Raw genomic sequence first — 15313 nt, 5'->3', positions numbered from 1 at the left:
AAGTGATACCAGAGCTTTGATTCATCCAGATGCCACTTCCAGTGTCCTGTTTCTTTCCATATTTTCTCATATATTACTTTGATATGTCCACTACCCTTTGCATATCTTCTTTCACTTTCATTTGCATTTACTTTGATGCTACAAAAAAGAACTAATCAAGATTAACATTGATTGTTTGAACACGCACAGTTACTAGTATGCTTTTCCTATTCTTCACTCTTCTCCATAAAAAGAATGGAGAAGAGTGAAGTACTTCTTACCAAGCCTCAGCTTGGGTAAGAAGTAGCTCAAAGGTCAGCTCAGTCCAGATGTCTACATGCTGGTGTCTTCACAGCAATTGGTTTTCTAAGCTGGGACTCTGGAGCCCCTGGGGCTATTCACTTTAAGGCACTTACCTGTATTTGTCCCGCTAATTGGCTCTCTGGATTGTTCTGGCTTTAATGACAGATCTTAATTGACTGTAGGATTTTGGATATCAGCAGTTCATGCATGTGTGAAATTACGAGTCTGATTCTGTAAACTGAACTCCACACCAATGACCCCACTTTGAGCATGTTATGAACTTGGCTTACAATGTCTATCATGCTGGAATAAGGTCCATGTTTTTAATCCCCTTTTCCTTGTGTTGGTTCGGGGCAGTGTGGTTCTTAGATTAGCAGCTGAGGAGTGAGCCATCATGAGCTCTCCAGCAGAGTAACACAGCAACAACAGCACCTGCAATTCTCTTTTTCAATAGTTCTATTCTGCTTTGTGGGAAAGTTTATTCCTTGACTCAGCAGATTTCAAACTAGCTAGAGAACCACAGCAGTTCCCTGAGTGGCATCTCAGAGCACTTTGAGATTTAAATGAAGTGGTGAAACCTACCCTGCTTCTGTTGCTCCTTTATTTTTTCAGCTGACAAAGTGAAAAGCGCTGTGGTAAAGGGTATTTTGTCGGTATTGGAGCTGCATGAATGGACAGAGACTCATGAAAGAGCAACATGTATTTATTGTGGGGGAAACGTGTTACTTTTCTCTTGTTTGACATTAGGTCTTCAACAGTGACAACCTCCTGTGAAAATGGCCGTGCAACTGTTGTGACAATGAGATGCAACCCCAACAAACCAGGCCAAGGAGAGCTTTCTGTGCCCAGGTATTTGAGTGTTTGTATCTTAGTAGTACCAAAAAGCCTTTGCTACTCAGGTAATCTTTACAAAACTAATTCGTAATTTCAACAGCAATGAGGAATGCTGTTGCCCTCATCAGCCATGTAGAAGGTCTCATGTGTTTTTCCTAGGTGTCCATCACCTCCCAGCAGACAAACTCATTTGTGTTTAGACTGTGTGATGAGAGACATTAGAGCTCAGGCAGGTTGTTCTGAGCTTAAAGGCAAAAGAAAATTTAGTGATTTTTCCTTGTCTTAACTTTTCCTTTATTTCAGTTCCTTATTTTAATCTTTGGCCTCCTGATTAGAACTGCCTGGTCAGGGCTTTGAGAGGTGGTTTTTCTTCCTTGATCTACAGTAGTGGTTATGGAAAAAATTAGTTTTTTGGAGAAGAGCAACCTGTCCTAGGAACTATGAAATCTGCTATTTCAATGCTTATCTGAGCCCTGAACTCTGTCTAGTTAAAGTCCGAGATGTATTTATTTATGTGTCTCATCACTCCCGTTTGCATCCTAACCCCCTTGTACCAGCAGAGTTTAATTTGCCTGACCTTTTCCCTTCTCTCTGATTCAAGTGACTTCAAAAAGCATCTTTCTTCCAAAGTCCTGTTTATGCCTGCATAAACATAACTTAAAGCATAACTAAAAAGTTACAGAGAAAAAAAAATAGTAAAAGAATTAATTCTGTTACTCTTTAACAACACCCTGTCATTTTTCAGAACTTCTCCTCAACTCTGATGACCTTCCTCTTGGGCTGTCAGGGCCCATCTTAGAGTGTCTGGATGTTACTATAAATCTGCTGATAGCCCTATCACTCATCCCCCTTCACAAAAGCTAAGTCCTCTTCCCAAGTGTGAGAAGTGTGGGATCCTTTGATCCATGTCCCTTTTGGGACAGATGAACCATGCTCAGTTGAATGAAGGCAAAGCAGCATCTACTTCACAGGTGATGGAGGAGTGATTGATGTTTGAACACCTTGGGACATACTTACCCCAGTTTCTGAGGGACCTGACACACTACAAGGTGCGCTGGGCAATAAGCCACTGTCTATCAGCTGCCGTGTGAAAATCCTCCAGTTGTTCTCCTAATGTTACAGGTTGAACACAATGTGAGCTGTGATAACTCACCAGTAGTGAGGGAGGAACAACCTACCTTGCTTTTAAAAGAGTGAGCATGGGCAGAAATGACACACAGCTGACATATGTACCTTATCCCAGTTTGTGTTGACTTCTCCCTTCCTATCCTCCTTTGATTAGCTCAGCAATCAGACAGCAGTTTTCACACAGTGAGGTACCTGATATATGTCAAATAATACAGCACCTAACTCCTTGATCCTCCAGACACAGTGTTTAGTATCACATGAAGCTACAGTATAAGATGAAAGCAGTTGAGGAGAAAGGTCTGTCAGTGCTCTTGCCATGTAGTTTGAAAAATACTCCATAATCCAGAGAGGAGAGTTGTCAGGTACTCAAACCAGGATAAACCAGAATGGCCTGTTAGGGTTGGAGCTTTTTCAGTGCTTCAGATAAGGATAACAGGTTTCCAAATGATATAGAACAACATAATTTTAAATGCATTTTTGGTATGAATATATTTCATATTTACATAACTGAACTTCTTGCGTGGACTTTTGGCCATTGCTGCTGTTAGACCTGATGTGATTGTCAGTAACAAAAGCTATGTGAATGTCCTACCATTGCCAGTACAACTTTCTTCTGCAGGCTGAATACAAAATAGGCCATTAATTTTCCTTAGACTAAGAGACGCTGTTATCTCTTCATTAACTGGTGAACATCCTCCTAGTAATTAACCATGACAGGACAAGTCCATTCCATATGGACTAAATCACCCAGGCATCATTAGAACAGCGGCAGGAACCGGATAGCAGCATTCGTGTGGAACAGTCACCCAGTGCAGGAGAACAGTGATAGAGGCGTGTGCTGGGCTAGCCAGTGCTGGTGAAACACTGGTGTAGTTCTGCTCCTCTTCCTCCCCCTCCCCTCTCCTCCCCTGCACTCCCCTGCCCTGCCCTCCACTCCCCTCCCCTCCTCTCTCCTCTCCTCCCCTCCCCTCCCCTGTGTAAGAGTACCACTCCCTGCCAGGGGAACTGAACTGTTATTTTAGAGCTTTGACAGCTCAACATCTGTTGTCACTTGAGAAAGCATTTTACAAACCAGGGAAATATCTTCCCCAGATTTTTTTCATCTGCTGACTTGAGGGATGTTTATCCATTTCTTGTACTTCCCATTCCCAATCTTCAGCAGCAGAATGTGGAGTGACAATGCAAACCCCAGAGTGTTTAGTAACTGATCACTAAGCTTTGTTCTCCTCCCAGCTCATGCCCCGCGGGCACCTGCGATGGATGCACTTTCTACTTTGTTTGGGAAAGTGCAGAAGCTTGTCCTCTCTGCACGGAGCAAGACTACCACGAGATTGAGGGAGCCTGCAAAAAAGGATTTCAGGTACAGGACCCGTATCTCCAGATGGGTTCATTTGGGTATAACTCAGACTCTTGTTGAAATTTGGTGGGCAGACTGATATGTAAGTGCAGGCACAGTCCAGGCTCTGTGCTATCTGGGTGCAACCACATTGGGGTGCTGTGTTGAGACTCGGGAATGTTTGTGCCAATGGCAGTGTGGTTCCTGGAGTAGACCTGGCTTGTCCTGACCAGTTGTGTGAGTAAGGATGTGAACTCTCTATGCATTCATAGATGCAGGCAAGTTATTTGTGAAGGATGGAGCTCCCAAATGAGTCCAATTCTCAGTAGCCGTAAACACCAAGGGCAAGCTCGGAAAGGATTGTGAATTTCAGTTTATAAATTCATCCTACCTTGCTTGCAATATTTTTGCTGCTGCCTTCTCTAGTCAAATGTTAGGAAGTACCTCCACAGATTCAAACTATCCTGTTGGTCAGCAGCTCCAATGCAGGCACAACTCGTTACCAATAGCTGTCCAACACATGTTGTGTCACATGAAGAACTATACAGAGGAGGAAATCCTTTTGCCATGCCTGAACCTGCAGGTACAAATAAGGAGATGACTGATTAGACAATAAAACTTCACCGAGAGTCTGGCTTTCACTGAAAAGTTATCTAACATTTCTACTTCAGAACAGCTTGTTTTCTGCAACTCTAAATAGTTCTCTCTTTTCCTACAAGCACCTCACTTTTTGGTGTTTTTTGTTTTCTGTTTGAAAGGAAACCTTGTACGTATGGAATGAACCAAAGCATTGCATTAAAGGAGTTTCCTTGCCAGAAAAAAAGACCAGCACTTGTGAAACAGTAGATTTTTGGCTTAAAGTTGGAGCTGGTGTTGGTGCTTTCACAGCTGTTCTGCTCATAGCCTTGACCTGCTATTTTTGGAAGAAGAACCAGAAGTAAGTACTGCAAATTGTGTTCCATATAAAAGTAAGCTGAAAGCTTGATGGAGTGAACAGAAAGACTTTTCCTGGATCTGACCTTATGCCAGTGTTGATGACAAGTACCTTGTTGATTCAGGGTTTATACATCATGGATCCTTGTTTATACATCAAGTTGATGTTTCTTCTGCCAACAGTGTCTATGAAAAATTCTGATGAGGAAAGTATAGAAAAACCACCGTAATTTTTTATGACATATTTTCCCAATAGGAACTAACTATATTTTTAACTTCTGAGAGTTTGAAGTTGACTTTAGGTTCTGAAGCAACGTGGATTTTTCAAGGTCTAAATACCAAAAAGATATCTTTAGTCTAATTAGCCCCTTTCAGGTGGGTTAAAATAAGGTTATTGACTGTATATTTCTTAGTTCTACTTTGGTTGTTGCCCCAACCAGCACACAGGTTGCACCTCTTCATGCAGGAAGCCCTCTTGACCTACTTGTGGTCTTTTGGGAAAACATGTTTCTTTTGTAAGGATGGAGGACTAATCTGGGGAGCAAGAGCTTGATGTTAATACTATTTTGGTTATTATATATTTTTAGTAATTGAAAAGGATCTAATTTCCAGGAAATACCTCAGAAATGACTATGTGGGAGGACTGGTAGATAACCTAAATTACAAAAACCTTGAGTATGGGACATTTGTAAAAAAATCTATACCTGTCCGGCTTTATATCTTCAGACTGGAGTATAAATATTCCAAATTAGTGATGACAACGAACTCAAAAGAGTGCGAACTGCCAGCTGCTGACAGCTGTGCTATAATGGAAGGGGAAGATAATGAAGAAGAAATAGTATATTCAAATAAGCAGTCACTGCTGGGCAAGCTCAAGTCCTTGGCAACAAAGGTGAGTAGTATTTGCTAATATTAATACTAAAAATAATTGTTACATATATTTTTTACTGGATGTGATGAGTCTGTGATATTAATTTGCACAGCAGTGTAGCCTCCCACACACACTTCATCCAATCCATGATGATCTACTGAGATCCACAGTCTGGATAAAGTTAAGAAATGTTGCAGGGTATTGAGTAAATGCTCCTTTCTACACAGAGAGATTTTAGTAGCATTTTTTATTGTATGGGTGATACCTGAAAAGAGCAGTTAATGGTGGAGAGAACCTCTCTGCCCAGAGTCCTACCAAACGCCTCCATTGCTGAGGCAAACACAGCTATCAGAGATATTAAAAATTAACATTGGGAACAGAGCCACCAGTCAGCTCTTGCAGCTCACCTGGGTTTCCTTCATAGCTGTCTCGAGAACCATTATTTTGGGTGGGATTCAGCTGAAGAGGAGACATCAGATTCAGCCTGTTGCCCAATGCAGCAACTTCCTCCAGTTCAGTGGGAAGCAACACCAAAAAGCACTTTTTTCTGTTGCACATGTGATATCTGAATTGATAGCACAAAAGTTTTTGGTGTCCTTTGAACATTTCTGAGAAGAGCAACAGAAGACCATCATGGTAGATCCCATCAGCACTTTGATGTTTGTTCCAAATGCCTTGAATTCTGTGCTATAGGAAGGGTAGTGTTGCCTTTAAGGGAGTCCAGCTGAGGCATCTGATATAATCAGGATGAAGGTGAATGAAATTTTCCCTTTCAAAGAGTTTTATTGGAGTGAGTTTCTTAGGAAAGTTTCTTAAAAGGAAGAACTTTCATAGGAAGGTTCTCCTAAAAGATCATCATAAAAATGAATTTTAAAATATTACACTCTTTTTTATTGTCCAAATAATATTTCAGAATGTTGAATTTTATATCTTTTCTTGTATTCCTTGTTTTCTTCCTGTGATTGAGTGCAACGTAATTAAAACTTGTGTTCTACCTTTCTTTTCCCTTATTCTCTTCTCTTCATTCTTTTATTTTTTTCATTATACTTGTGCCCACTTCCCACTCTACCTTCTCCCCAGATATCCCTCCTAGGAGAAGTTACCATTGCGCAGATAATATGTACAACTTCCCCTTGACCCTAGTCTGGCTATTTGTCTTGCAAAATCAATATTGTTCCTTGTGGAAAGGGGTAGAAATTCAATATTACATCTTAATTCAATATTGAGAATATTGAAAATGTAAATGAAATCAAATCACATCAAATTTTCTGGTGATGTTGCAAAAATAAAAGTTGATTCCATTTTGAATCCTACAGGCACTAACTTTTAAATACTGATGTTGGTTTTTTGTCCATGAAGTGTCTTAGCTGGCTGTGGCTTAGCATAGTGAGCAGTGCAGCTGGTGAGGGTCATGTTTTGTGGTGCTCCTGATAAGTGCAAAAGCTTTGCTGATCTATTTGCAACACCAGTGACTGGCTCACGCCTGGTTTAGATCAGATATTGTTGGATATTATAATATGAAGAAATTCTTTACTATGAGGGTGATGAGACGCTGGCACAGGTTGCCAAGAGAAGCTCTGGCAGACCCAGAGAAGACGTGGCCCCATCCCTGGAAGTGTTCAAGGCCAGGCTGGATACAGATTTGAGCAATCTGTTCTAGTGGAAGGTGTCCCAGCCATGGCAGGAAGGTTGGAACGAGATGATCTTTAAGGTCCCTTCCAACCCAAACCATTCTGTGATTCTATGAGAAGTGGGGTTTTTTCCTTTTTAAAGTAAGCTTTATTATTTCAGTACTCAGACAACTTGAAAGCCTATTTGGAGTTGCTTATTGTTCCTATATCCATTGTAGCAATCTTCCTGAGTACTCTCTCCTTTTTAAACAAGCCTGTCAGATATTTTAAGCTTGTTCCTTTTTTACTGCTAGATAATCATAGCTGGCAAACTCAGCTTCCAGTACCTCATTAGGTTACTGAACTCTGTATCCTGTATGCCTGCAGATAACATGAATTTAATATATATTTATTGAAAATAAATATTATAGGCATCAGTTTTCATTTATGCAAAAGATGAGGGAATTCATCTCCAGCTACATATGCACGTCAAATATGGAAAAATACATGGAGGAAAACAGGAGAAAAAAGGAGAAGTGTAAAATGAGAGATAAAGAAAAATCGGCAGTATCCTAATTCTGTGTTCATGCTTCAGCATTTCTACCAGCATGTCATGAAGGTATTAGTTGTTTTGAGTACCCAAGGAATTCAGGACTAGACCTGTAATATAGAAAGGGATGACTTATTTTTAATGAGAATATAGAAGCTAAAGAAATACAAACCTGTTTCAGACTGGAGGCTGTTCTAGTTCCATCTGTTGCCTCCAGCGTAACAATACCAGGTTCTTCAGAACACATTCTCTGCAGTAGACTAGTGTAGGACAATTTCTCCCCTTCTTTCTCACCTCTGCACTAGGCTGTCCTGATCTGACTGAGATGGCTTTAAGAATCAGATTATTAAGTTAGCTCTATTTGTGCACGTGAACATGTATAAAAGATAGGCACACGAAGCAAGAACCAGGATTTTCTAGTGAGTACTTTTATTAGGGCTCCTTCATTCATTGCTTCTGCCTGGACCCTTGGGTTGATCACACACGCAGGAACGTGTATGCCCACATTTCTCACCCTGATGTCTGCTGACCAGATGGCCTAGGCTGTCACCCAGCAAATGGAAACTCAACCCTGATTTTTAAGATTGCAGAAGACTTGTAGACTCTTTTTGTCCTGTGGGTCTCCCAGAGGAGGAGTTAAGGTTAGAATCCAAGGGCAAGGCAGTGGTATTCACAGTCACAGATTTTGTTTCAAACATTTTATTCATTGTAGGAAACATATTAATAAGTGATAATAACCATAGAGATGATTATCTTGCAATTCCCCAACTCTGACTACCTGCCCTATACTATGAGTATGAAATGTAAACTTTCCCTGTACCCTCTAAAATAAGTACCATGAACAATATCTATAGCATAATTTTATTAGGTTTGCAAGGTTTTTACAGAATTAGTAGTGTTATTAAATATTAAAGGATCAAACTATGCACTTAATAACTGTGGTAAAAATAAAGTGAAGTTTTTGGCAAAGGATATTGACAGAAGTGACTGTGGTAACTGCTGGTGAGAATTTGAGGAATCCAAGTTGATGAGAACCTGTCTTTTCTATTGCAGGAAAAGGAAGACAATTTTGAATCTGTTCAGCTGAAATCTTCAAGATCCCAAAATATATGAAGAATTAATGCTGCCTTCAGAGAAACAAACCTAATTTCTATTTTTACAGGACCATATTTTAAACATATTCTGGCACACATTGTAATGGTGATCTTGGTGAGAAATGCTTAGCCATTTAGGAAGAAAGAAGACAGGAAGCAAACCCGAAAATTGGATTGCCTTACCATGTGATCGAGTACCTTGCCAAAAAAAGAAAGCAGATACTTGGATTCCATACTGGGAATGAAATTCAACTCAGGAAGAGATACACATACTGCAAATAACATGAATTTTTTGCATTCACCTGGGCATTGCTCAGGCATGCCATATGATTTATAGATACCTTTCATTTCCTCTCACTCCTTCTACGCATATTCCCAAGATACAATTTTCAGAGAGGCCTGCAACCTCCTGCTAGTTGCTTACTAGCATAATTATGAGTCTCTCTCAAAATCAAAATTGGGAATGGTACTCAGAATGAGCCTCAGGTGAGTTTTGAACTTTGGAAAATACTTTTGGTCTGTTGCTTTGAAGGTCTAGATGATCTGTGTTGACCTTTATTACAAGAGGAATGGTGTTGCACCTGCAAGTTGAACCCATTCTGATGCCTAAGTTATGGCCATCAGGGTTGAGGTAAAACCCAGCGCTATTAAATTTAAATGTATTAACTGCTGTCGTATGAACTGTAGGTCTGGGCCCATGGATTTACAGGCAGTAGCAGGTTCAAACTCCATAAAGAGAAGTGGTACCTACGGTGCAAATTGCACTTGTCCCTCTCTGTGAAAGCCTGACCTTTTGGCAGATTCAGTGTCCTCCCGTGGGCTGCACATATGGGTTGTGAACCTACAAATCCTGAACTCTGGAGGTACAACAAGAGTCTCTACTTTCAGAAATCAGAGATCAACTTTGTCGGTTGGGAGGCTTAGTAGAGATACTCAGCCACCTTTACTCCTGGACCCATGCAAGGAGGAGGATGGATGCCCAGCAGAGCTGAGCACGGGTCATGTACTTGCCCAGCCCAGTGAGTAAATTCTTTCTGCTGTCAGTGCAAGTACCAGCTTTGGAAGAAGGGCACAAAAGGGTGCCTTGAAAACTGGAGGCTAGGAGGACTTTTTCATAAAATCAACCACATTACAAGCATGTGACCTTCATGATATCCACAGTAACAATTTCCTGAAATTCCCATTGAGGTTGAACTCAAAGGAATCTGAAACTTAGGCAAAAAAATATTTGAGTAAAATTATGCAAGACTTGTATAGAGCCAGGAGAAAATGAAGAATGATTCTTATATTGACCTCTGGTCAGACTCATATTTCCATTACAGCAAATTTATGTGAATTGTGGAATGCATCAAAACTAGAAAAGACACATGGGCAGAAATGGTCTTTTTACTATAAGGAATATAGATTTTTGATTTTATATGACTGAGCTAGATCTATCAATAAAAAAGGGCCCACTTTTAAGTAAAATTTAAATTAAACTGAATTTTCTGCACTCTAAATATTTTATTATACTATAGATGTGGACAAAAATTTTATGAAGTTTAGATTTTTTTTTCATTAGGAAAAATTCAGCTCAGTTATTTTATAGTTCCAGTCAAAGAACACATGCTTTACTCTTTTGATGGGAGATACTTCAGCCATCCTAAATGAAGTGGTGCACATTTTTTGTTGGTCTTGAAAAGGCACTTCACTTTCCCAAAAAAGATTTTTATGGGGTATTGTTGAATGTATATTAAATACACATTCCTTTTTGTATATTTTGTACCATTGCACACTTATTATTGTACATTGTATTTGTTGTCATGATGTCATTTATGTATGGTTGTCAAAGATGATATGCTCACAGAGTAAATGGTTAAGGCTTTGGAATTTCAATTCTTGGATCTTTTATGCTGAGGGTTTTTATGTTGTTGATTTTTATTCAAGTGTGTTGTAGCATCAAAGATATATATCTGATGGACATTCATAAAATAAAGTGAAAATATATTTGAAATTTTGGACTTGAGATGTTTGGTGGCACTGCAGCCTTTCCTGAACATTGTAGATCTGCAGTGATGGGTAAAGCTTTTCACTGCCATCAAATTGCATCTGTCTATATCTCCTTTAATTTTTTCCCTTCTCTGTCCTTATGTTTTCTAAGCCAAAATTACAATTCATTCTCCAGAACACCACTTCTCTTTTCATCACTGCACCTATATCCCTGTAATGCAGAAAATGCCTTAATTTTTATGAACTATATTTAATTTGACTTAATACCACACAGTGTTAGTTTGGTTTCCTTTTCTTTCCATTTTATTTTTGAAATAAAATACAGTGGATTTTTTTGTCAGATGTGACAGACTTTGCTGTATGACTCTTCTCAGCTCTGCTTCCAAATGGTTTGTCATGATATTGAATATTCTCCCAGGCAATCTAATATTGTATCTGGTGCAGTGCTAACATAGTGGGATGCAAACCGATACTGTAGACTTTATTTACCTTTAAATAAGAAAATTACATTTCCCAATCATTAAGCAGGTGTAAACTGGCATATTTTATCTGACTTCTGCTATTCTTTTCTTTCTGCTAAAATTGTAGTAGAGAGGAGAAGTTCCCATTTTCCTGTAAACGATGAATTTTGGAAGCCTTTAACACTTCATTAAGAAATCAGTTGTCTGTGACCTCTTCTACTACTCTGCCAAAATATACTTACAGCAACCTTCCCCTTTTCTCCCACATGGAATCACATCAGAAATTGTTATTTGATGCCATAAAACAATGTGAATCAGTCTGTTAAGTGTTCACTTGATTAAATGGAATGCATTTTATTGCTGCATTTGCATGCTTTTCTTTGAAATCTGGAGTCAAACAACTGAATCTCTTTGAGGATTAAGCCCATTTTAGCGCTTTCTCTGTGTAAGTTATTGGCAAATTAGCAGAATGTTATTGTCTCAGATTTGGCAGTGCTTGCATGGGGGGAAATGAGCAAATAATGGATTCTAGTCTGGCTCTGATTATGTTGGTTGACATTTGTAATATATAATACGATTGATTAAGGTTTGGGGGAAATTAAGTGTCTTAGAGCCACAGTGGGAAGTAACTGAATAGCTTCAATGATCTGTCATCTTTGTTCAAAGAAAGGATTTGTCTCTTTGGTCTTGAAAAATGGGTTCAGGGATTCTTTGTTAGTTAAGGGGAAGGTTTACAGTTTTTGTCCTGTTAGAGCCAGTATTATGCACAAAATCAAGATACTTAATTACAATCAGATAGCAGCAGGTGTTGCCATTTAGGAGCCAGTGGTTGTTGACTTTTGTCCAGCAGTGGCCAACATAAATGCTTCAGTGTAAGAGTAGAAGCAGCTACAATTGGTGCTGACACACAATGGAGATGACATTTTTTCCTTAGCAAGGAATGCTGCTGGTTGTTGTTCCATATCATGAAGCATGACTTAATATAGAAATTCTAGATAATGTAACAGGGAATGATCACAGAATCACAGAATGTTTTGAGTAGGAAGGGACCTTTAAGGTGTTCTTGTTCCAATCCTCCTGCCATGGGCTAGGACACCTTCTATGAGACCAGGTTGCTTAAAGTCCCATCCAGCCTGGCCTTGCACACTTCCAGGGATGAGGCATCCACAGTTTCTCCAGGAAACCTACCCCAGTCCCTCACTACCCACACACTGAAGTATTCTTCCTAAAATCTAATCTAAATACGTCCTATTTTACTTTAAAACCATTCCCCCTTGTGCTATTACTGCCTCCCCATGTAAAATGTTGCCTTTTTATGAACCCCCTTCAGGTACTGGAAGGCTGCAATGAGGTGTCTCCAGAGCTTTCTCTTCTCACTGACAGCCTCAAGAGAACTCTTGTGAAGTTCTGCTTATCTTTTGTGGTGTTCTGTCTTACTCTTTCCCCTTGTGTACTTCTTTCACTGAATATCCTTGTTTTTATTTCTTGTGGAAGACTTGTGAACTGTGCTGCTTTGGAAAGCATGTAAGGAGGCAGGAACAGAAATAAAAGGAGGTCAGGCTTGTCGTGGTGCCACAATGTACAGTGACATCCCTGTGCCCACACTGAATACGTGCAGCAGGAATGAGGGAAACACAGGAATTGAGCTGATCAGTTGATCATAAAATGTCACTGTCTTTTGGTTATTCCTCTGGATCTGTAGAGTGGGATCTCATCAGGAAGAATTCTCTAAGGTCCCATGTACTGTGAGGCTGGTCCTGTAACTGCATCTAAAAGCCAAAGCAAAGCTGTGTGATGTGTATTTGCTACCCCATCCCCTTCCTATTGCAAAACCAGCCCAGCCTGGCCCTGGCCTTTTTTCTTCTTGCAATCACAATGCTCAGTTTTGTCTATGTTTATGTTGCTGAGAAGCTTTGAGGTGGCTCTGGATAAGCAGCTTCTGCCTTTTGTCTTGGAGACTGCAAGCATTAAAGAACAGACAATGGCATCATGGACATCAGACCGCATTTAGTGAGGAGTTAAGGGTTTGTTTTGGACTCCCTTACTCTAATTTTGGATTGCAGTGTAAACTTCTTTAACCAGAGCCAAAATTTCTGGGTGGAGTCAGTATATTTTGGACATTTTTTGCTGATTTTTTAGGATTTGTTCTGTTCAGGTGGAACATGATTTTTTTAAAATAGGTTTTGATTTTTAAATTTGAAAAAATAATTCATTTTGAAATTGGTTTGGCTATGACTGAAACTAATTGTGTTCAATTAATTCAGGAAAAACAATCACTTGAAGACAAAATAAAATGTTTTGATTTTCTAGAGTACATTTTGGTTTTGTTTTCAAACTTCATTAAAGACTTAGAAAACAAAGACCTCTCCTAAAAAAACCACAAAATCTCACACTAAAACAACGCACCCAAAACCAAGAACAGAGACAAAACCCCACAAACCTTGTTTACTTCAGACTGACCTGCAATGATTTTTTTGAGTTTTATTTTTCTATTCTGCCAATATGTACAAAGTGCTCAGTTTTTCACAAACCTTTCTGTGCCCATGATTTGTATCAGAGAGCTGAGGTACTTGGAGTTATGGCTTCTGAATAAAAAACTAGTTTTCTTCAGCCTCCAGTAAGGCACTGCAAGGCAAGGGTAAGCCTTGCTCTCATCCACAGCATTGCCTCTGCTTTCAGCATTTCACCCCTGAGTGTACAGGACTCAGAGCAGTGTGATGACTCTTAAGGCTCAAAGCAGAGGTACTTGGGGCTTCCCTCTACCCTCTACCCTGTGAGGAATTGCTCAAATTTTTTTATGTGGTGGGAGCAATAAAGAGCTCAGAAGAGGCTCATACTCTAAACCCAAGTTTTACACAAATGGGAAAAAACCTATACACTGTTTTAAATAGATAAACTAAAATAATTATGTGAGACAATGGCAAAGAAAAAAAATATTTAAAATTCCCTTTCTCAAGAGGTTTTCATGACAGTATGGTGTGGAAAGCCCCTGACAGACTCTGACTCTTCCCTTTTCTGATGTGCTGTCTTTTGAAACTGGATTACTTGAATCATCAGGCAATACCAGATAATTTGCATCCCTGGACATCCAATGGGAAGTAATGAAAAACTTTCAAGGTAAAACCAAACAAAGTACAAGAACGTCAGTAGCATTCGGTGGGGCTGGATCTTCAGAGCTGCATGTTTTGGTTGTTGAGGGTTTTTTGTATGAAAAACTCACCTGGAAGTGGCTTTCAAGCCAACTAAGTATTCATAACATGTCCAGACACAGACATTGGGTCATTTTCTCAATAGTGCTATCAAAATGAATGAAAACTCTAGCACGGTATGATCCTCACCTGCTACAAATTAACTTCAGTGGTGTCAGTTTAGAGTCTTGGGTTGGAATCATCTGACACAATGCCTTCATTTTCAGTGCAAACTCTGTGATCTGAGCTAGCATTTATTTGGAGAGATTCATCCCTGCCTAAAGTGGCAGAGTGAGATAAGCCAGGGGGATTATACCTGCTTCCCTCCACTGAGTACAAAGGGAGAAAGGGTTGACAATCTCAGATGCAGCTATTCACTTAGTCATTCTAAACAATAAGTGTTAGATGAAGTGTATTTGTCCCTGATTGTGGCTTTCCATAAAAATCGAGAAGGAACTCTCATTGTCTTGGGCATTTTTAAGAGCTGCATAAAGATTGGACATCAGCACTATGGTCATATATTCTAACCTTTTGCCACACTGTGAACAGCCTCTTAATCCACAAAAGAGCACACAAAAGTCAAATGAATGTAGCTGCCCAACCTGAGATGCTTTAAGGGGTCTTAATTTGGAAAGCAAGATTCCCAACCTGTCCAAACTTGTCTCCATGCCCTGCATCAAGGTGGGAAACAAAACTGAAACATCAGGCATGTCAGAACTTGTGGAGAGAAAAGAGTTGAATGCAAAGCTCTGTATATAATGCAGGCTGATTATATTTTGGGGAAAGTCCCAGGGATTTCTATACTGGAGAGCTCCACGATGCAGAGGCTTAAATGGCAGAGGCTTAAATGGCAATCTGTGTAGCCAGTCACAGAAGTGTTGACATCAAAAGGTCTTTGCTGGTGGACACGTGGGTATTCAGAAAATATAGGTGTCTATCTATGAATAGGAATTTTAAGATCCTTCATCTTTAACTTTTGCACTCCAAATAGCAGCTACCTCCAGTGCCAGTTCACCCTTAAGGACTTGCACCTTTAT

At 39.7% G+C, this 15313-nt stretch overlaps 1 protein-coding gene across 1 annotated transcript in view; it reads left to right on the top strand.

Annotated features, from left to right (window-relative positions):
* Window positions 1-11445, top strand: part of KIAA1324L (KIAA1324 like) — a 102230-nt gene extending 90785 nt beyond the window's left edge. Inside the window, exons 18-22 of the mRNA XM_027639871.1 lie at window positions 1030-1131; window positions 3478-3604; window positions 4339-4517; window positions 5240-5405; window positions 8598-11445. Coding sequence (XP_027495672.1) covers window positions 1030-1131; window positions 3478-3604; window positions 4339-4517; window positions 5240-5405; window positions 8598-8657 — 634 coding nt within the window. The 3' untranslated portion in view covers window positions 8658-11445. The remainder of the gene's footprint in view (window positions 1-1029; window positions 1132-3477; window positions 3605-4338; window positions 4518-5239; window positions 5406-8597) is intronic.
* Window positions 11446-15313: the final 3868 nt, after the last annotated feature.

The sequence above is a fragment of the Corapipo altera genome, unplaced genomic scaffold (assembly GCF_003945725.1).
Source record: "Corapipo altera isolate COAL_440 unplaced genomic scaffold, ASM394572v1 1b, whole genome shotgun sequence".
Taxonomy (NCBI): Eukaryota; Metazoa; Chordata; class Aves; order Passeriformes; family Pipridae; genus Corapipo; species Corapipo altera.
Note: the sequence above shows the minus strand (reverse complement) of the source record. Positions and strands in the feature narration are given on the sequence as shown.